The following is a 23363-nucleotide window of genomic DNA, read 5'->3' as shown; positions in this document are numbered from 1 at the left end:
AGCTTGCCCGCCGAGCGGGTTAACAGCGTGTGAATCCTCCGGCAGAAGGGAGAGCCGCCAAGCCTGCCTTTGCGGATGAAGCGGTCCAAAATCTGCTCTACAAAATGACAGGGCTCAACCTGCAGAAGGTTTTCAGGCCGGTAAAAAAGGAGCTTAAACCGCCCAGGTACAAGCTGATGACAGAAGCTCAGCTGGAAGAGGTAGGCTGCTCAGCTTCCTTTTGAAATAAGTTTTGGTTTTAGCAAAAAGTCTGTAACAGTCCACGCTTCTGCTTCCTTTAATGCTGCTGTTGAAAACATTTTGGTTTCTTTCCTTTGTTTTGGGTAATTTCCTAAATTGGTGTAAATCTGCATTTCTTCACTTTAAACAGTCCGTTTTATTTATCCAGTTTTTCTCGATTTTTATGGAATGTGGAAGGAAATGGATGCTTTTTCTTGATTGACAGATTCTCTTTATTATCTCCTACCCTTATGCTTCCTAATTGTGTGTTTTATCTGATATTTAAATTATAGTCCTGGGAATCCTTTGATTACTTTTTTTTTCCCCCTGTTGTCTGACCATGGCCCACGATGACGAAGGGGCCCAACTTAAGCCTGTTCTTCTGTAGCCACAATCACAGCTATGTATAAACTGTTCATTGTGGTTTGTGCTTTGGGGGAAATTTACCATGGGAAAATACCTGAAATAAACTTGGTGTTTGCAGTAGCATATGTAGATTTTAGTTTTGGAACTTCCGCCAGCAATCTGCCCAAGTTACAATAGTGGTATATTGCTCAACACAGGATTCATCTACCTGGAGACTGAATTAGTGTCTCTTCTTCTCAACTGCAGAAGAAGAAAAAAAAAAATTAAAAATTTCTCTCTAAATGATAGTATTTGTCCCAAAATTGTATGTTAGCTTTCCAAGAGGGTGATTTTTTTTTTTAATTGTAAAACTAAACTACTATTTTTTTTTCCCCCAAGGCCACAAGAAAAGCCATTGAGGAAGCTAAAGAAAAACTAATCATGCCCCCTGTTTTGAATGAACGAGAGCCTATAGATGATGTCTTAGCAGAAGACAAATTCCTTGAAGGAACTGAAACTACAAAATATGTGTTTACAGATTTAACTTACTCCGTTCCACATCGTGTAAGTAACAATGTATTAATTTATTTTAAGAGCTTTTCATTCCTAATTTCAAAATAAGCTTTAGGTTTTAATAAAATGTAGTTGAGGCGGTTTGCAAAAAGGCTGAGGAGATATAAATTCAGTCTGGTACAAGGCAGTACAAAGACATATATTTGTAAATGTTTGCTTCTAACTGATAACGATAAATTACATTCCAGTGCTCAAAAGCAGGCATGGGGCAGAGAAGCTGTGGGATAGTTAGTTAATTATTTTAAAAGCAGATGCATGTGGTATGCCAGAAGTGCTGAGTTCTTCCATACTTCCTAGCAGCTTTCTGTGGAATTGGATTACTGAGTACTCTGCATAGACCAAAAGATGGAGCTACTTCACAGTTGCAAAGATTTGGTGGAAAGCTGAGTAAATGATAAATGAATTCATGGGGAAGCTGCAAAGAAACAGTTGTCAAAAAGAATTGTGAAGTATGGGGTAAAGATTTCTTTGTATAATGAAACATCTAGATTGTCTGAAATACCAGTAATAACAGGCTGGAAAAATTCTTAACAAATAGTTGTGATTCTAAGAAGTCTCCATGGTTCAAACATGCATGTAGTGTTGATCCTGTGAAATGAAGTACTAAGTCTTCCATCTGTTACTCCATCTGAGAGCCCTCTCCAGGAACCTGCTAGTATTGAAGACTTCCTTGTCCTAACAAACTTCCCTGTCTGCTGCCCTAAATCAAATATGCTTGTGAACAGATCTGTGTATATTGTTATACTTGTATTTTTTGTTTTGCACTTGCCCTTATTTGATTCTAGCACCTATGTCTGGAACAAAGTTTAAAAAGTAACACTTGCATTCTTAATTTAGTATGTGTTATTAAATGCATAAAATCAGGCCAGCAGCAATGCTAACTCCTTTTTCTAGGTATTAGTTATGTTATCTGTCTAAACTTCAAAGAGCTGTAGCTTCTAGTGTAGGCGCATGTACAGTTAGGTCATATGGTAAAATCAAGGTGCAAATGCAGCACTTAATTAGCAGGTACCAAGGGAGATATAATGAATCTAGCACATACTACTTTCTATTTGATTGTTGCTATTAGTGTGAGTTTAGGTATAGACTAAGGACTTTGCCAAATAAGAATCTTTTTGCCAAAGAAGAATCTTTTTTACAATGGTTCTGGCTACAAAAAGAGAAGACTTTGGGAGCTAATGCTCTTTTTTTTTACCTTCTTTTCAGGAACGTTTCATTGTAGTTAGAGAACCAAATGGTATATTGCGCAAAGCAACCTGGGAAGAACGAGACAGAATGATACAGATATTCTTCCCAAAAGAGGGGCGCAGAGTTATTCCCCCAGTGGTATTCAAGGATGAACACCTTGTGGTAAGATCCTCCTGGTTTATGAAAACTGATCTTTTTTATTTAATTATGCTCCGATAGTGAAAAGTGTGCTATTTGTAGCACTGAATAGTAGCTCTGAATAAGCCAGTCTCCTTGCATGTACTTATAAAGTTCCAGGTTAGGGCCAGGTAAATCCTGGGTGGGTGTAAATATTCTGTCATACTAGAAATCCACATTTAATTGTTATGCATTGATGAAAGTGTATGCTTCATCTGAAAATGTGATGTGGTGTTTCAGAACAAAAAGCAAGAAACATTGTATTCATGTCATCAAGGCAGTTACTGTACTTTTATCCATTTTTGTCTTGTGATTAAGGGGATACTCACTGTAAGTGTTCCCCAGAACAGAAATGTGGCTCCTGTTTTGATTTTGGAGAGTTGGAGTGGTGTGATACAGAATCTATTTCTGAATTTGAACTGTTGTTTTAGACTGTGTTTCAGCAAGACCGTCATGAGGATATCCTTAATATGTGCGTTGCTCAGTTTGAGCCAGATTCACCTGACTATATCAGAGTGAGTTCACTTTTCTTTTTTCTAGTTAAAAAAAAAGTATCAGTGAAGAACTTTATGGCTCATGTTGTAAACCATAAGTATTATCTGGAGATCAAAAGTGATGTTCTTCTTTTCTTCATATAGATTACCTGTTATCCTTGTGATGAGTTTTGCTTTATTTTTTTTCAGAAAAGTAAAACAGGATTCTGTTTAAGTAATTTTCAACAGTATAGAAGGAACTACGGATGTGTAAAATTAGTTTATATATAGGTAGTTTTGGTATCAAACCAGAGTTGATGATAATGTCCATAAGCGGCCACAATCAGTGTTGTACTACTGAAGTCATGCTAACTGCTGTGTTAGGATTTGAAAGGACCAGGTCGATAACTGATGAAGTTAAGTAACTGATGGAGTGCACCTGAGAGCACTGTATACAGAGTATTATTTTTGACAAAGACCAGGTACAAAAATATACTTCTAACTGAAATATTTAAATTTAGTAACTAGCTACTAAAATGTTTCCTTCTCTTTAAGCTGTAATAATTTCTCAAATCACTGAGAATAAAACTTCTATTAGTCAATTCTTCAAGTACCTTTTCTTCAAAGTAAAATTCCACCTCTTTGCTGTAGCATTTTTATCCTTAAAGAATAGATTACAATATGACAGCAGTGAAATGAAGGTTCAGAGGTTATGTCCCTCCCTCCCCTGATTTTCAGTACGTAGCTAGTATTTAGCTTTCTCTTAACATAAAGCTGTCTGTGGCTAAGAACTGAGAACGGGGTTATTCCAGTCTTACCCTGAATTACAACATGTATAAAGCTTTAAGGTAGCAGGTTGAGCCTGTGCGTTACTCCTGCACTTTAGGGAGGTCTGAAAATAGATTAAAAACTCTGAGAGGTGGAGGGGAGAAACTGTCTTCAAGCACCTGTTATGATAATGAAACTCAAACCTTTTCTCTGTATAGGTTCATCATCGGACATATGATGACATTGAGAAACATGCCAAATATGATCTGCTCCGTTCGACGAGACACTTTGGAGGAATGGTGTGGTATCTAGTAAACAGAAAGAAGACAGATGGCTTGCTGATAGATATGATCCACAGAGACTTGTAAGTGGTGTTTGTCCCTTGTTAATTCTGCTTATCTAAACTAATAGTACTTGTTGTTTTCTGTTGTTTGAAAATAAAAAACAGTATTTCTGTAAGATGTGTAAGAGTTTTCACTTGCATGAAATTTATGCTAGCTGTAACTTTTAGCTATTTAGATGCTGAATGGAAGCACCAACTACAGTCTGATGAAGTTGTAGGGTGTTAAACTAGGCTCCTGCAGAAATCAGGCTTTTGTAGTTGTCAGGTTCTTATTTTAGTTTCCCATGTAATTGTCAGTACACTTCCAGCTCTGGGCAGTGCTGATCTTAAAGCCTAACAATTCTATACTACTGAGCTCCATTTTGGCTTTTAAGATTGACACACTCTGGGTTTTAGAGCAATTCCTAGGTAGCTTAGGAACAGATAGATTCATTTTAAATGGATGGATTTCTATCATCTATGCTGCCAAGCTTAATCAAAACTCCCTGAAGCAAACAATATTTACTTGTTCAAAATGTCACTAGAGCTTGGAGAAATTTATACAATTAGAACTCTAAGTTGGAGTGCTGGTGCTGTTCATTTCCTACTGTTGGAAGTTAGAAACTTTCAACAGGTGGTCAGATCTTACTTTGAAACCTAAGGATAAGGAACAGAGAAGTTCCAGTTTTGGAATCAAATTGGTGAAGGGAAAATTCAAAAATCTAGACAATTTAAATTACCAGAGTTTAGAGCATCTTTACCTGCCACTCACCCACTTCTGGCTTCTGCTTACATTTACATAAAACACCCATTCCAGTTTTAAATTCAGCTGAGGGCTAGGTGTCACATTTCTAATATTACTTCTGTAAAACAGGATAGTTACTGTAGTCAGTGTTAGAAAGTTGCTTTTTGGCACAGTTGTTCTGCCAAATACTTCTTATTGAGTAATTAATTGTATTTTACAGTGATTTCAGCTTTATTACTGCTGAACAGTACATCAGGCTTAAACTGCAGTATGGATAAATTTATGTAGCTTACCTGGTGCACCTTGGTGTTCACGTGCTTCTGGTCTTCCTTCTCAGGAACAGCTTCCCATTGCAATAGATGATGGGATGGCTGTTTAGCTGTATGTTCTAATGACTGCATGCTCAGTGAAAGCAGAAATTTATGAAAGCCCATGGTCTGGGAAGTGCACCACGAAGTACACGTTCTCTAAATACTCTAAGCGTTAAGAGAAAGTAATTGCTACAAATGGGCCTTTATTTGTTTAGGCTGGATGATGCTACAAGTTTAATTACACTTTATCATATGCTTCATCCTGAATGTCAATCAGCAAAAGAAGCTAAAGAAGGGAAGCTTCAAGGAGTTGATCTCATCAAGGTATGCTTTTTTACTTTAAGGCTACTTCAGTACAGAAGAGAAAGCTTTTAAACAGCAGAACCCTATTTAGTAGTCTAAATTTCTCCTCACCTTAAGAAGCAGCTATTTAACTAGAACTGTTGTGCATGCCAGGTTTGTGTGGTGAGGTGGTTTGTTTTGGTTTTTTTTTTTTCTTTTAAACTCTATATAGCTGCACCAGGATTTCAGTTGTAGGCCTATCTGCTGCTGGAATGATGAAATCTCATTATGCAACTATGCTCTTAATTGTACATTAATCTCTCTCCTGCCATGTTTGTAGGTATTTGTGAAAACTGAATCACAGAAAGAAGGCTATGTTCAACTGGCCCTCCAGGCTTATGAAGAAGCAATGGCTACTTCTACAGCTTCATGAAATAAACATTCATACATCATAAGTTTTAACTCCGTTTATAAATGTTCTCTGTACAGGATTCCACAATAAATACCTTAAACAACTAACTGTTCTAGAGAAATTTTTTTACTAAAATATGCAGGAATCATTACAGGAGCTTGTTATTTTTAAAAGTTCTGTAAATGAACTTAACAGAACTCATCATTACTTTTGTTGTCAGGTGACAACATACCCTGAGTTTATTACCTTTACTGTTACATCTTGAATCTAAAGAATTGCCCACACTTCATCTTACTTATTGAAGTAAGTGTAGGGTCTGGACAGCTTCATTTCGGGAATGTGTATAACACCACATCTGTCCTGTAAGACATGTTACTGTTCTGTTAGATGTTTTAGCTACAGGTGCTGTCTGGACACAACTAACTGATACAAGGTAAAATAGCACAGTGAAAAAGTAGCCATACAGCTAAGTGTATATGCTGAGAAAAATCAGGTAAAAATACTAATGCTTTGCTACTATGCCCTTGTTTCAAATATCTGCAATACACACTTTTGAAGCTGGGTTAAGAATAGTAGAGTTACTAGTAAATGGAGAACTGAGGAATAGAATGTTTAAAAGGGTTTATTGAATTGCTTGATAAGTGAAAACATTTTTAGTATGCACTGGAACAGGCCTACATCTTGAATTTCAACATACTGGAAACTGAATCTTTCTGTACAGTTGCTGGGTGTATGCTTCTTTCAACATGTACATGGTCCACTTGCAGTATAAAAATCAAATTAACTTGGAGCACATAGTCCACAGAGCTTCATTGGTTTGTTTAGAGTAATTAATTTGGTCATCTAAAAAGGTATGTTCACTCATCTAAGATCTCTTCGTCCAGATTGATATCTGTGGTATCAATATCCTCCAGATCCAAGTTATCCAAGTCATCTTCCAAGTCCAGCAGTGTCTGGGAAAAAGAGAAAAGTAGATGAAGGGGATACTAATGTGGTTCCATCTTAGCCAGCTTATATGACATGATTCTGTATGATGTATTCGCATATTCTGCAAAATGCCAAGCTGAGGCAGTCTGAAGCTGTAGAGAGAAGCTGCCGCCTTGTAAGAAAGCTTCTCTCAGACTTGCAGCTTTTTACCGTGTTCTGACCACTGCGTTTGGGCTTCACCCTTCGTTCCCTGTAATTTCACTGGTCTATGTTACTCTGTACTGTTTCTGCATACAACCGGAAGGGATCCATACACTGTCCTCGTCCTAAGCAATCTGGGTCTATTAGTATTGAAAGCAACATTTTCCAGTAACTTGGTTTAATCACATTATTAGTTGAAGTCTTCAACATAAAATGAAAAAGTGCTTGTACTTCCCTTCATAAAAATATAGTTCACTACCTTTTGATCTCTTGTTGGAAGTAGATCAGAATTCTGCAAGACTGTGTTCATCACTTCTTGTTTAGGAGAGGGAACTGGTTCTTCAGCTGCCTTCTAATGAAAAAGAGATGCCTTAAGGTCTTTTCAATTTAAATTCGTTCAACAAAAGGAAGTAAACAGCAGCAGACCTATAATCCCCCTCTCCCAGTAGTTCTCTTTCAAAGTTTTCCCCTCAGTTATTTTTCAACCACATGTTCACAGCCAGTAAGCATTCTAGTCCTCACTCCACTGACTACTGTTTCCCCACCCAGGTTATATACAGCAGTTGATGACGGAACAGATACAATGAAAACAACCCTCAGAAAGTACCAGTTAATTTCAAATACTGAAGTGGTGTTAGAAAGTAAGTGATTTTCAACGTCCTTAGCAGGAAAGCAATTAGGGCACTTGAGGTTGCCACAGCAGTTTTAGTAAAGGTGGTTAAATCTCAGTACTGCTGCTGGGCTTTGCGTTCCATACCCTACAATGGCCTAACACTTCTCTCTCTACTGCTGCGCAAGTTTTATATTAAGATAATTCATCAGTTAGAGTACCATTACTGAAGCAATGGTACTACTCAATTAGCTGTATTTAATTGTATAATCATCTCCTACAAATCTTCCCATATTCAACCTCGGCTGTGAGAGACAACTGTTGTTTAAGGATTTCTATGCAATCAACAACTGAATGAAAATATATGCTTCTAACATTAGTGGTCTTGTTTTCAGCTTCTAAAGCAAGCTAGTTCTAATTTGGTTTAGATAAAACTTGGGTGCACATTTGTTAAAGAACAGCATTGCAAGTTTGATTTTGCTTTAATGATACTTGCTTTGATACACAAGAAGCAAGTAGTCACTCAAGCTACTTGAAAGTAAGCTAGCTTCTCGGAACTGTCAATGAAGTTTTGTAGTGCATCTCCTACGAGGAAAAAATATGGAGACAGAATGGAGTTGCGACTTCCTGTCTCTCTCTCAGTTTCCGCTGCAGTTCTTTTAGAAGTTTATAGCCTCAAAGAGCTGTGCCCACATCGTTGTCTTTAAGAAACTCTCATGTTCTGATTTTCATGTTCAAATGTAAAGTATATTTGGCATGAGCAAGAATTAGAAGTTGTCACCTTCTGTTCCAGCCCTGAAAAGCATTTTAAGTGTTTGTTTCAATCTGTATGCTTATACCTTATATTTAAGTCATGTGCTTTCTGCATAATAGTTGGAGAACTGAGATGGTAAAAAAACCAAAACAGTTTGAGTTACTTGAGATAGTGATTAGAACATATTTTCAAGTAATTAGGCAGGATGCCTAGTCAGTTATGGAATAGTCTTATTGCATAAAAATGCACTCTAGCAAAGAATATAAAGCATTTTAAATTGTTTTAACATGCAAGAGTTTCCAGGTTCCAACTACTGAGCTTTCAGAAAACAAGCAGCAGCAGAGGCAGTGTTTGTACGTGCAACTGAAATTGTTTTTCTGGAGGATGAATTCAATGGTAAGACTCTACACACTAACAAAAGATGACCCAAGATAAGTAAGCACACATTTAATTTCCCAGTCAAGAAGTCATTAGTAGTTAAAGAAGTAGACTAAGAAGAGTCTGATGCAAAAGAACATGGAGCTCAGCTGCAGTGCTTATAGTCAAGCCAACAAGAGCAATAATTTGTTTATTCTTGGTGAAATATTCTCCAGGGTAGATGTTACTGTACAACAGCAAAATTGCCTCTTTCTTAGAGTTCATCGCTTCGTAGTAACACTGACCTGAGGTGCCATTACTCCAGAAGGCTCAAAGCCTTTTGCTTCTTCAAGTAAGTTTCTCTCCTCATTTGGCTAAAAGTAAAAGCAAAAACACCAAAACACATGTTGATGGAATGTTGAAGTGGTTGCTTAAAGCTGAATTTACTCAGCACCAAATGTTTTTCTTCTAGAGACATTAAGAGCTCCTACTTCTTACTTACAGTGACAAGGGGGTATTCCCTGGCTGGCCGCAAGTCAGCAAGGCTTTGTTTAACATATTCTTCAGCAACAAAAGCTTCCTTTAATCCAGGGAAGAGATTTTCATATTCTGTAGGATCAGCAAGGGACTCAGCAGCTTTTTGATTGACTTTAGAGAGATTCTCCCGCCACAGTTTAACAACCCTGGAGATGCAAACCGTATTTGTTATGTACAGCTAATTCTGACAACACTATTCATGCTCTGCACATGGTCTGAAGGTACCTTGAAACTTGGCTTGGCAAATAGGTCCGTGCAAGAAAAGCAGCTTCTGGGAGACGCCCGGTTTTAATCAGGAGTTCCAAACATGAATCAAGCCTAAGAGATTTTAAAATGTGATTTTAACCAGAGTTTAATAAAGACACATTTTTGTATTAGATCAGCTGTTTATTCTATTACATTAAAGTGCTATCATTTCAGATTTTAAAAGTAGCAGCCATCACAAAACAGAATCAGCTTTTCTGAAAAGGCATATGCCACAATCTTTCTCCAGGAAGTTTTAAGTTAGCTGTAGTTAACCCTTTGAAGAACCTGAGGTTCTTTGCATTTCAGAAAGCAGAACAGAACAATCAGAATCTCATGCTTGCTACTTACTTTCCCTGCAGGAAGTAGCTCATAAATGCAACATTATTCTTGCCATCCTTTTCTGCTCCTTCAGCTAACTTATTCACCATGTTAGCATTTCCTGAAGCTGTAGCCAGGAGCAGTAGTCCTCCATAGTCTTGTGCATGGTGGAGACACTCCTGGGCTAAGCCAAACTGGCATTTACTAATGGCAAGCTCAGCAAGTTGCTTCCATTTCTGTTCTGACTAATGGTACAAAAAGGGGGGAGGGAGAGAGAGAAAAAAAAAACAAAAAATAACCCTCACTTTTTGAACAGCATTTAAAGATTTTTCAGAGCATTCAATATGAAAATCTAAGTTTACTTGTGAAGGTGCTATATCCCATCATTACACTTGTTTTCCCTTTGAGGTACTGCGATCACTGCAGATTCACAGCGTGACACAATCAGTGTTATATGCAGATCATTACCCAGCTGTACCATTATATGAAATAAACAGTTTTTCATTAAACAAGGAAGGAGGAGATAGAAATAAACTTTGGAAATTTAAAACAGTAACAATCTCTTAAAGAAAGCTCCCAAGTTAACCTTCAGAAAGTAAGAGAGACAATTGTGTCTGTGACTAAGTTAACATTCCTTATCACTAACTTCATTATTTTACAACAGGAACTGTGAGATCAATTCTCTGAATAATGGCTACGGGACAAATCACTGCCTGTCAGTCTTCCTAGTGCATCAGTCTAAGTTTGCTAAGGCTGGAACAAAGGCCCAAAGGCTTCAGTCTCACCGTTCCTCCTTTCACTCACTGTTCAATACTGGAGACTAACGCTTGATTCTTGGTTCAAGTTTTGTATTCTCCAGGAGTTCCTGCAGCTTTCTGAGCAGGCAGTATTTTTCTGTCCCCATCCCACAGCTCAGATTCCTTTGAGTTACAGGCAGAAAAGCTTTACCGAGAAAGTTGGAGGCATTTATACAGTGTTCAGGGAGCTGTACTGCATCCCCACATACCGTAGTCTTTTATTACAGGGCCTCTTAGATTCACGTTAATACTCAGAATTAGTATGAATGACCAAAAATTGTATGTTTACCTCTGCTTCCACTGCAAGCTGATAGGCTATTTTTAATTCTCCAAGTTGAAGAGCAAGTTCAAAACGATGCTCCGGATCTGTAGATACTGCAAGAGCTTGTTGTTTGAAGCCCTAAAATAAAAATCTGAAATTAAGACTGTGATCTGTCAGGACGTACAGCATCCTAGATGTTCTAACAAAAGCCCTCTACCAGAAGGTTACAGTATTCTCAATTAAATATGTATTATTAACAAGAGTTTATGCTTACAGATAAAATAATCTGGTTTTTGCTTAGCAAATTCAATTAGAAATGTGAATCAACTGATTTTATTAAGTTTTTGATAACTAAAAAGTAGTTTTCTTGCCTGTTTTTCAAGAAAATGTGCAACTCTGGTTCTCTGTTCTTTTGGAATCGTGGGAAGAACTTTATCAGCCATACTGAAATCTCTTCTCATCACAGCAGTTTGATATTCAAGCACTGAGACCAGCAAAGAGTAGCTAACAATGTTTAGCTCTTTATCACCCAAATAAAGTCGGTTATCCTTTGGGATATACCCCAAAAGATACATTGTCCTGAAACAAAACCAAAGAATATTTGGTAGTGGATCTATTCAAGATGAACAGTATTAAAAAAAGTCCAATAGTTCTTACAGAAGCAAGAATACCCGTATGAAAAATTCTACTTTTACTATATATGCACTGTCGCATAATACTGTTTATTCCCTCCGAGTTTACACTACTGCCTCAGAACATACATTAGCATGACATGCAAGAAAAAGTAGTAATGCACAGCAAGCAAGTGACAAGGGCACTGTCCTAACTTTGCTGAAAGAATCTTTTACGCTTCCTTACAACCCGATGCAGCAACTTACCTGTCTAAATGGGCAATAGTGACAATTTCTCCTCCAACATAGTAGTTGAGTCTGTTCACAGAACTGGTGTAAATAAAGCAGTCGCCTACCCACAAGCCTGTTTTCACAATCTCCTGAATCTCACCAAGAACCTGCAAATTAAGTTTGATCTAATTAGATATGTAAAAAGGTACTTTTAGATAGCAGTAAGACCACTGAATTTTCAGATTAAACTTACTGTTCTATACTTAAGTAAATAGTTGAGCAAGTCACAAAAGAGTTTAGATACAGTTTGGAAGTACTTAAATAATGCTTTTCGTTTTACAAAAATGCTGTAACATATGAAATCTCTACCTTAATACTTAACAAATCCAGGAAACAAGCACTAAACTAAGCATTAACGAAGATAAAGAAAAATTTCACAAGGAAAGTTGCATTTCTGACATTTCACAGCATGAGGTTTTTTTCCACTTGTTCTTAAGTTTCAGCAACATTTCAAAAGTTGAAAATTGCAGAAAAAGTTTAAGTAGTATGTTTACATAGCTTAAGTGTGTGCTTTAAAAAGAACCTCTATAACTCCGTGAGAATAGTAAACAGATATCTGAAGGGAAATGTAGGCATCCAGGTCTGTCATACTGGGATTCCAACAGGGATACTCTCCCAAGGGAACCAAATAAAATTATTAGCAGTGTTACTCAGGTGGATATACACTGTGTATACTGTCTTCCAGCGTTCTAGGAACTAAAAGTTAATAAGACTATGTTAAGGATTAAAATTGCTATACTCTGGGAAGACTTGCTTCAATGACCTCTAATCCAGTTCCAATTTTCAAATAGAGGGTACCTCAAAAGCATCTTCAATTCCATCTTCAGTGACACCTTCATGTGTTTCTTGGGCTGCTGCAACTTTTTCTGATAGGTATTTCAGAATGAAGAATGACTCTTCTGTAGCAATGCAGACAAGCTCACCCGAGTCAGACCAGAAGATCTGTATTATCAATAATGGCACTGTGTTAGAGACCCCATGTTAAGAAAGGAGGATTTATAAATTAAGGTTAAAAAATATTAACACTCACAGAAGCTTTAGTACCTGAAAAGCCAACACATACAGGGATTTTTTTTTTCCCCTTTGCTACAAGAATGAGATAAACTTAAGAAGTTATTACTTTATGATTGATAGCTTGGCTTCACTCAAGAAAATCAACAGTCTAATAAAATAATAATCAGTAAATACAGGCAGGTAAGTATCTTCAGTCTCATCTAGAAACTTACGTGTTTGGGCTGAATTTCAATTCTGCGAATCAATTCTGTGTTTTCCCAATCATAGAATGCCAAACCATTAACAGATCTGACGCCCAACAGGAAGCCACCATAGATGCCTGCAAGAAAATACAGGTGGAAGAAATCCACATTGTGCAAAAAAAAAAAAAAAAAAGCGCCAGCATATCTATTTTAAAAGTAATTAATTACCTTCTGCTCCAAAATCAGGTTTGAATGACTTCTTCTCTTTGAAATTTTTAAAGATCTTTACAACACTGTTGCTCTCCCTGATAGCGTATCTAAATAGATTGCATTGTAAAAATTAAAAATTATTCAGCTTCCAAAGTAGCAAATTACTAAAATCATAAGCTGCTACAAAATTACCACATTTGATTTATCTTCAAAAATTAGCGGAGTGCTGCAAATGGAAAATTTTAAAGCAGAACAGTTAATTGAAAGTTCATTATCCACACAGGTTTTAATCTTCAGGCCAGTTTACCATTTGTACAGCCTGAAAACCAGCAGCAGCAAATTTAAATTAACATAAAGGAAAACCTGCAACACTTACTCTGAAGAATCATGTGCCCATACGAACTCCTGTGCAGAACCAAAGCTCTTGTTTCTCAGAGCCATTGCTGTGTAGATGATGTATTCACCATCACCACACACTACTACAAACCTAGAGCACAAGAAAGATGCATTTGTCAGACACCTGTGTTCAGTTCAATAGGCATGATCAAGCAGACAAGTTATCTGAAAAATTAAAGGCCCCTAGCCTAATATAATCATTGCAAATGCATACAGAATAAGAGAGCTTCATATATTCCAAAGTGCCACAGAACTGGATTTTCCTCTACGTCATGTTGCTAGCTACTTGCTATTCCCTCTTCCTTCTGGTCTTTACTGAGCAGCTCTTGTACCCTGCATCCCTTCACCTTTTCTTTTAATTTGGCTTATCTGTTAACAAAAAAACAATTCAAGAGAAGTGATAAAAGAATGTGGTTTGTTGCTATTACCTTACACGTTTTGTTTGCATACTTCTTCCCCTATATAGAATGTCCAACTTGTCTGATTACGCAGCTCTTACAGGTGAAGCCCACCTATTACTCTGATTTTAGAGTGCCTAGATCCAATACACCTGTTTTCCATAGGCTCTCAGCCACCAGGCATACATGCAACTTTTTTCATTCAAAAAGTTTTCCATTATACATATATAAAAAAAAAAAAAAATCAGAAACGTTTAAGTATTTTGTTCTAAAATCTATTACCGTCCATTAGGGTTGTGCTGAATTGTCTGAGGATAGATTTCACAGCTCCCCATATCCTTTACAGCCAGCGGCAATCTTTCTCCATCTTTGATTTCAGCATCTCCCATAGCTTTCAAGTTAGCCTGTTGGACTTCTGAATGTTTAGCCCAAATAATTTTTCCATTTGCATCCATGGACATGGCAGGTTCTTCACGACCAAGCTAGAAAGTGTAGCATAAGAGTTTAGCAGATGGAGAAAATACATTCTTGATTTTCTTTTCAGTTGAACATATATAGTGCAATTTCCTGGTTCTGTCTAAAAATGCCAACTAAAAGGTCAAATTTTCAGTATTTTACATATTATCACAGAATCAGAAATCAGTTGCTCTGTACACAGGACAGTGACAAATCACCATTTCTTATTTCAAATCATTAATTGTACCTTAACAATAATGCTGCCTTCATCATATCCCAAAGCCACATTATTGGATCCTCTTAAACTGGCCACACACCACACTCTCTCCATACCGTAGTTGAGGGTACTTTCCAGGCGGTAAGTGCTTGAATGCCAAATGCGCACAGTTCCTACAGGAAAAAAGAAAGAAATACATGCCTTTTATCTCTTCTCTCAATGTGAGGGCAGAAGGTACATAGCCACCCACAAGAAGAACTTTCCCTTAAGTTCTTCCCCTGTCCTTTATATATCAGAAAATAAAAAATTACCATCTTCTGAGCCTGTGATAATGATAGGCAATTCAGGATGGAAGCTGACACACGACACATTTTGAGCATGTCCTTCCAGTGTCTGTACACATGTTTTATTCTAAGGGAAAAAAAAAAAAAAGAGTTGGAAGTACAGGTACAGATAATAAACATGTTGCTACATTTTTACCTTGATTTCTTAAGAAAAACCTCCAACCAAATCCAAAATTTATCTGAAAATATATTTTTCTAGATTTCTTCCAGTAACATTTATTTCCAAGATGCTGAAACAACCAGCAGCATTAGACATACTAAAAACTGACTGTATTGAGTTAATTTCTCCTCCCCAGAAGAAAATATTTATTTCCCTTGACATAGTTGTTTTCCTTTATTTTCAGATGGGTTTCTGCCTAGAAGATAGGCTTTCTCAGAGGTATGTAGCACAACAGATTAAAGCAAGATAGAAGCTGAGTTCACTGGAAAAAAAAAATAAAATCAGAGCAAAACATCTATCTGAATCTAATTACAGGTGACGACAGATCTAGTATTGTCTTTGTTAAGAATTTTCATTCACACAGTTGTGAAAGGAAAGTCTACTCTGCTTGAGACAACTAAGATTAGACTATGTAACTGATACATACAACTGTACATGGTGGCAAAATTTCAAGCACTGTTACGTAAGAGTCTTTACTGCAGTGCATACTTAAATTAATAGTGCAAGCTTTAACTTCTGAGCTTGGATTTACTCTAGGGCAACACGCTTTAACAACCAGAAAGTACTATCTAACAAATTTTGTCTTGCCCTTCTAGCCATTCATACACTTGTACACAGAAAGAACTTCAGAGCTCTAGGTTCCAGCAACAGAATTGAATCCCTGGATTCGATCTCTCCTTCCTGTAGAGCATTCAAACAAGTCATCTCATGACCCCTGCAAACTGTCAAGTAGAAGTACATGTATATGCGTGCATGCGCACATGTGTCTGTGTAAATGTGCATAGGATGAAAGACAAGAGAGGAAAGGGAATAAAGAAAAAAAAGGAAAAAACATGAAAAGTGAAAGGACAGAAAGAGTTGATACATGAACAATATTTACATTTGAACATAGAAGAGGAGCACCATAATCCACAAAAAAAGAAGTCCAAAAGGCAGGGATTACTACATTACAAGAAAAAACCCTAATGCAAATAATAGAAGCAAATTAACTTTGAGGTTAGTTTAAGTTCACATCAGGTTTTTTCAAGGGTTAACAAAGTCTGTTTTTTTTAACTGAAAAACATGTCATGCAGTATTTCCCCCAACTTCCTTCTTTCCAAGGGAAAATAAGGACAGTCTTTTGGTGAATTCAAGTCCTTTCCCTCTTTTTCTATTTCTTGACTAATGGTTTTGCTATGGCAGTCTGCACAAAAGTTCATGAAGAGTTGAACACATACCTGGTAGTCCCAGATCTTAACCAACCGGTCATCTGCACCCGAAATGAGATACGGCTTGTCTCCTCCACTGTAATAGTCAATGCAGTTTACTCCTTTCTCATGGCCTTCCAAAGTGAAGTTGGGGGATGAAGAGCCAAGCTGCCATACCTTCCCAGAAAAAAAATCAAAACCAACAAAAACCAGCCGCATGTAATTATCAATCTTTTGCATCCAAGTCAACCTTCCCAAACAGAGTAGGTATTCAGCTGTACTTTACAATTCCAAAGATATAGAATATGGAATTCCAAAAACAAGGTTGTTTTCTTAGGTGAAGAACCAGAACAACTGCTTATCAAACTAGCAATCCTCCTCCTCCAAATAAACAGAAATAACACACTGAGTCGCACATACTATGCTCACACCTCAAAACAATGGAATTGGTTTCTTTCAACTTTTTTTATTTTTAAGGACTTAATATCATATCAGGATCTGTTTGTAAGAAGTAGTATCTGTTCATGAAATTAACTAATAGACCTAGAAAAAGCAATCAATTATTTGTGTATACACAGGTTGCCCCCAACTGTGTCCTGAATTTTTTTTTTTCCAGTTACATTAAATGAATGACAAATCTCATGCTAAATGAGGAGTGAAAATTAATCAAGTCAAGCTGTAGATATACTGCTATTTTCCCCATGATTATCACATCAAATCAACATTTATACACACCCAATCCCAACATCTGAGGACATATGAAATCAAAACTGGCTTTTTACAACCAATATACTGATTATTTATAGGGAATGTGAGGAAGTATCACTGCTCAGATGCCTGTAAATCTATAGTCCCAGACATTTAGTAATAGTTTCACAGCAAATAAGACTCATCAGGGTCTACCTCTCCAATATTTCGGCGCAATCCAAATGGAAATGCAGCACTTAAAGTTTTGAGAATCACACTTCAATGATTAAAGGTGACAGGTAATCTTGTAAATTTACTGAAGTACTTAATAGGTGTATAGTAACTTAACCAACATTCAGGTCTTTGTTCAATAAAAATTCTATTATTGCACCTGCTTTTAAGAATTCTGACCCGTTGTCCATGCAGTATTATTGGTTTGTGTACTCTGTCTGATAATTACTTAATGACTGAAAAAAAACAACCCAAAATAATTTCTCTACCTTGATTGTCCTATCCAAAGAGGCACTGGCAAACTGATTATTGTCTTTTGGGTTTATGACAATCTGCATGACATAATGGGTATGTCCTTCAAACACCTGAGAACAAGACCATTTTTTATCCCAGTCCCAGAGTTTAATGAGCATGTCATCTGAAAAAAAACAACCAAACAAGCTTCAGTCAGTGTAATATATTTTGATATCGACCTTCCTAAACTACACAATAACTTCACCTCAAAGGCTCACTCATTCCTTCCCCCTTGAGAGAGGGCACTGCTAATATATTTTTCATCTGTAAGATTACTGGTTCTTCCTTGCAGAAGGACCACAGGGAGTACAAGTTCCTCAAAAAGATTGTCCAGTAAAACAGGGATAAAACTAAGTAAGAAATAGTCTTAAAAAGGGAGATTAAGAATTGATATTAAGGTATTGAATTATTAATCTTAAAATACTGAGCAGATATTAAGGAATTGGACCCATGCTTTCTTCTGCAGCATTTATTCTGATGAGCACTAAGGAATAGTAAGCATAGACAACCAAGCTGGCTTCCTAGTACCTTTATTTCAAGTGCAAGTGTATTAGCTTCAAAAGCAAAACAGAGAAACATATGGTACTTCTGACTTGCCAGGACTTTTTTTTCTGACTGCATTACTAAGGATCCCAGGAATGAAAAGGACTGATGTAGATGTTCTTGGGCAAGATCTGTGATCTTCCAATCCCAAGTAACATAGATCACCTCAAATAATAGAGCTCGGTAGTATTTTGGGAAAAAAGATGAAAGTTATCTGTTGTTTCAAGTCAGATTGCCAGCTGAAGACATACTCCAAAACATTACATAATTTTTTTTAAAAAACCCCAGAACTTTCATGTGGTAAACTCTCAAATAACAGCTAATTAGCACATATATGAACCTTTCTTCTGGCAGATATTAAGCAACAAGGTTCTTCAGTCTTCTCTGACAAGAAAATAAGCTATTATATTTCAAATTGTAAGTACAGTTGATATTCCATTTAAAAAAACCATGAACGCATCTGGCAAAAAAATAATATGAAATGAAAACTTATGTTGGCTACTTGCTCAAGGATTCCTGTTTCAGCAGAAAAAGGAAAAAACATGCAATCACTAACTAAACAGAAAACAGAAGCCTAAAAATAGCTGGTTAGTAAACACAAAAATATACCAAAGAACTCTTACCACTGCTTGTCAGTATGAAAGGCTGTGTGGGATGCACAGCAATACAACGAATGTAATCTGAATGTGCTTCAAACATGTGAACTCTTTCCAAGGTGTTATAATTAAAAACTCTGATTTGCATGTCATCCTACGAAAGAGAAGAAAAGCCACCATGAAAATAGGACTCTCTGTATAATACACCTTATATTCAATGCAAGGTAGCTAGGAAAAAAAAAAAGCAAACCCACAACCCAAACCAAAACATTCCACCATTGAAAAGCCTTTAACAACAAAATGTTTAAGAAAATGTATTTTCTTTACATTACTAATGATACAAATTATACTTTGATTCAGAAGTCTCTAAACTACCCAGTCCTATTCCAAGGAATTTATGAAATGGAAAATACTTCAACTAAAACGTTATTTCAAAAAGATGTATTTAAAATAGCCTTTTGACTTAAAATTAACAAAAGTGCAAAAATGCTTTTAAAATTATTACTGCTTTATATGAAAGTGAAAAGCAAGGTTCTCCCAACATAAAGTTTACAATGATGTTAATGCTGTGGCAAGAGGAGGAAAGAAGTTGTAGCTCTAAGTCAAACGGAAAGGTGATTTCAACTTAATTTTTTAAAATCGAGATTTTTTTTGGGGGTGGGGGAGATATTGTTCTTACAGATAAAGTATTATTAAAAACAGTATTCCCAAACCTTTAAAAAAAAATTTAAGAACTATCTGACAAGGAATAAAACATCAGGTAAAGCTTTCAGAAGTGACCATGACTTATAAGGCCATCGGAATAAATGAAACTTAATGATAAACTCTACGTTATTTATTTTATCCAAAGCATTTACTTTTCCACTCTGCCTTTTCCTCTTTCACACACGCGCCTGTTTAAGCGGCAACACCTACAGAAAACACTCTTCAGAATGGCAGAAAAGAACAAGTATGTTCTTTTGAGACCAGCCTATCAGCATAATGAACACGAACACAGAGAACAGGCAATGACTAATGTGACATTTTCATAGTCATTGACTAAGACTTGGCCCCGTTGCTGAAAGCAGCTGCCTTGCCCTTTTCTTACTATTTCTTCATACTGCACTGCAACCTCCCTTGGGAAAGCCAGGACAAAGACAGCTGCACATTGAATTAGATCAAGAAACTGATCCAGGTGAAATTAAGTTGATAAAAATAAAAATGGAGACTAACTTTCAACAGTTACTAATCCAGTTCCCATGCAGCTGTTTGAACTCTTGTGCTGCCAAAGAGGCAGTGTCATACTTCTTGGGAAACAGAACTAACTTAGGCGCACTTGAAGTAACTGGGTCACGGCAGCACAAGACAATAAAGTGACAAGAAATTTTTTACTTTGTGTATAGGGCAGAAGACTAGAAAAAAAAAATTGAGACAAAAAATTTTAGGCATTACCTCAATTTAGACAAAAAAATCCATTCATTCCATCAAGAAAAATGTGTTATCAAGATTAGAATAAAACTATTCCTCTCAAAGTAGACTCATGGAAAAAAAGCAGAGTATTCTTCTAGAGGTGAGTAAAACTCTAAAAAAATTTATTTTAATATAACCAAGAACAAAAGTAGAAAGTAACTTCTAAGTTATCTTACCTAGGATAGTCAATAGTTTCATCTCAGTTAAAGCAGCACTACTAATATTTAATCAAAACTGGCTGCTAAATGTGTTCCACTTGACAGTAAAAGTTGAATCTGGATGTACCTTGCACTATATGCAGAATTAACCACCATATTAGGTTGCTCTCCTTTGAAATGAAAAGTTTAAGTTTCTAAGCTTACTTAAAAGAAAAAATTTCTGGGAAGCTGTAATGAAGTATTTCTTTCTCTCCTACAAATTCATATTAAATCATATAATAATATGATGTGCAAAGGAATGGCATGAAAATAAATTAGAGACAGTACTACTGTATATGGAAATCATAAGACAACAATAGCTTACAGCTCCTGTAACAACCCAGTTCTTTCTTGCCACGAATTTGGCTGCTCTCACTGGCAGGTCACACACTTCAAAAGTCTTCACCAGAGTCTAAAAATACAAATAGTAAGTTTATAACACTGAAGAAAACATCAGTTTTGAAATCAGCTCTTTATCTTTTCTTAACAGTGTCCAGTATGTTGCCTCTGGCAACTGTCCCAAGAATCCTACAACTCTACATGCACACTTTTTCAAAGGAACATACCTGTCCAAGAAGGGAGACACTTGCCTGCTCCATTCTTTTAACATTATCTTTACGTCCTCCCTTCATTCTTAACCCAACTCCACCTTTGAATATTTTTAGAGCTGCTGCCTAATTTCAACTATACTTGATAGACAGGTAGAGGTCTAACAGTTCTTACAATCTTCACAAATATGGATAGCAGGTACAAAACAGAGGCATCTAATCTTTCAGAAGGAAAGGCATTAGTTTGCAAGGAATCCACAAAGAAGATAATTCTTGAAAATTAAATTTATAGGAAATGAAACATCATTAAAGTCACAGCTATTCCTAGCTAGTCAAAGATATTCCTTCTCTATTATTATAGTGACTTTTGTAATAAGACAGGGGAGAGTACAGTTAATTAGTGGCAGTGATTTAAGATTCTTCTTGCATATCTAGTATTGAAAACCAGAATTTATAAGTCAGTTATGAAGACTTCATAAGAAAGGCTCGATGTCCAAGTGGAGACCGGTGATGAGTGGTGTTCCTCAGGGATCGGAACTGTTTAATATCTTTGTCGGTGATGTGGACAGTGGGATCGAGTGCACCCTCAGCAAGTTTGCCAACAGCACCAAGCTGCGTGGTGCAGTCAACACACTGGAGGGAAGTGATGTTGTCCAGAGGGACCTGGACAAGTGGGCGCATGCAAACCTCATGAAGGTCAACAGGGCCAAGTGCAAGGTCCTGCTCATGGGTAGGGGCAATCCCAAGCACAAATACAGGTTGGGTGGAGAATGGATGGAGAGCAGCCCTGAGGAGAAGGACTTGGGGGTGTTGGTCGATGAGAAGCTCAGCATGACCCGGCAATGTGTGCTGGCAGCCCAGAAAACCAACCATGTCCTGGAGTACATCACAAGCAGCGTGACCAGCAGGTCGAGGGAGAGGATTCTGCCCCTCTACTCCGCTCTGGTGAGACCCGACACCGCCCCCCCCCCCCCGCAGTACTGTCTTCAGCTCTGAGGCTCCCAACACAAGAAGGACATGGATCTGTTGGAGCATTCTATGATTCTATGAAAACCAAACTCATCACCTGTGTTTCATGGTTCCAAACACAGACACTGCCATTGTAAAGGCTAGCCAACATCCATGGTTCAGTGGGATGCAAGTCTACACTCTTCACCCGGTCAGACCGAGCTGTTAGTTTCCGTTTTATATCAAGTCGGAGAGGCTAAAGGGGAAAAGAATTGAGAATATCAAGTTATTAAACACAAAACTGGCACAGAAATGTGATGGAGGAAGGAACACTGAAGTTAAACCTTAAAATAAAACGAGCTACTCCTGCTTTTCAGGCAGAGAGAAGACTACTACTCTTTTCTATCCATCTGCTTATTTGTTTTTGTAGGGGTATTTGGAAATATCACATCCGCACCAATGGCAATGCGTTCATTTAATTTACTTTTGTGAAATTTAGAATTTTTTCATACTGTAAAAAGTACCTCCAGCATAGTAAAAAGAAAACCCGCACTGCACATCTTCGTGGTGTCCCTGAACTACTAAAGCAAAGCAAAGAGAATTCGCTTCTAATACAAATTATAGAAAGTGAATCTTCCTGCTACTTCACCTGAAAACTCAGGTGAAAAAGTCAGTTGCCACAACGGAACACAACAGCACTTGCCCATTATAAATTTACTTCTGATCACAATTCCAATATTAAGTTTTAGAATGGAATGCCACGTTGTAAAAACTGGGAAGACGGAAAAGTTTAAGTCTTTCCCTTATAAAGAAGGCTCTGATCTTCCACTTTCATCACTGATAAGATAAAGTCAGAGTATTTAAAAGGCATGAAGTATAGCAAAGTGATTTTCTAAAATATTTGAGGCATTATAGATCCTTTTAGACACTCAAAGACTTGGGCTTACTTAATGCTGCTGACATTTTATCTCAGAGAACTTAATGGGTAGTATCTGATCAAAGATTGCTGCATATCTTTAGTAGCAGAATAAAATTAATAAGACCTGCAGTTATATACATTAGACACTGCAAGGAGTAAAAAATACTTAGTTGTTGTGTAGTATCCATAACTTATGGGCATGACGTCTGATGGTAGAGAATGAACTTGTGGTTTATTTCTCCTGCCATAAATACTAGAAAAGTAGGCAAGGTAACTGCACATGATTTCACGCTCATCCTCGGAACTGCTCTTGTCTACTGCTACTAAGGACCAGGCTACAGCTGATCTAAGAGACTAACTGCAACATGTACTCAAAACACTTTGACAACTGTTAGGTCTATTTGACGGATACCACACCCGTAACACAGCCCAAGGGATCTGCTCTGTGACTTCAAGCATAACAATACTACGGGCCTTTCAAGTGCTTTCTTCTTATTAAGTTATTCAACCTAAATCACAGCATAACACTAAGACTTCTCCAGGTAGCACGGGAACAGGGAAGCTGGGGTCAAACAGAGCAAGAAGACCCTGCACAGACATCCCGGCTCGTTCTGCCCAGAGCCAAGCCCAGCTCCCTCGGGCAGGGCCAGCAGAGTGCAGG

At 37.2% G+C, this 23363-nt stretch overlaps 2 protein-coding genes across 2 annotated transcripts; one reads left to right on the top strand and one right to left on the bottom strand.

Moving 5' to 3' along the window:
- Positions 1–45: 45 nt before the first annotated feature.
- On the top strand, positions 46–5915 carry MRPS22 (mitochondrial ribosomal protein S22; the record flags this gene model as incomplete). Its single annotated transcript, XM_009706227.1, has 7 exons — positions 46–200; positions 964–1128; positions 2344–2487; positions 2934–3017; positions 3962–4107; positions 5337–5445; positions 5744–5915. Coding segments are annotated over 7 exons (896 nt in total), but the record flags the coding sequence as incomplete, so codon positions are not given.
- A 489-nt stretch (positions 5916–6404) lies between these two features.
- COPB2 (coatomer protein complex, subunit beta 2 (beta prime)) lies at positions 6405–22039 on the bottom strand (the record flags this gene model as incomplete). The annotated part of the gene is made up of 21 exons (XM_009706228.1): positions 6405–6768; positions 7203–7295; positions 8970–9038; positions 9167–9347; positions 9427–9519; positions 9796–10010; positions 10852–10962; positions 11196–11403; positions 11703–11833; positions 12525–12668; positions 12953–13059; positions 13151–13239; positions 13509–13619; positions 14209–14408; positions 14630–14772; positions 14911–15010; positions 16321–16467; positions 17478–17626; positions 18669–18795; positions 20613–20699; positions 21902–22039. Coding segments are annotated over 21 exons (2739 nt in total), but the record flags the coding sequence as incomplete, so codon positions are not given.
- Between the last annotated feature and the right edge of the window lie 1324 nt (positions 22040–23363).

Source organism: Cariama cristata, unplaced genomic scaffold, assembly GCF_000690535.1.
Source record: "Cariama cristata isolate BGI_N322 unplaced genomic scaffold, ASM69053v1 scaffold27898, whole genome shotgun sequence".
Classification (NCBI taxonomy): Eukaryota; Metazoa; Chordata; class Aves; order Cariamiformes; family Cariamidae; genus Cariama; species Cariama cristata.
Note: the sequence above shows the minus strand (reverse complement) of the source record. Positions and strands in the feature narration are given on the sequence as shown.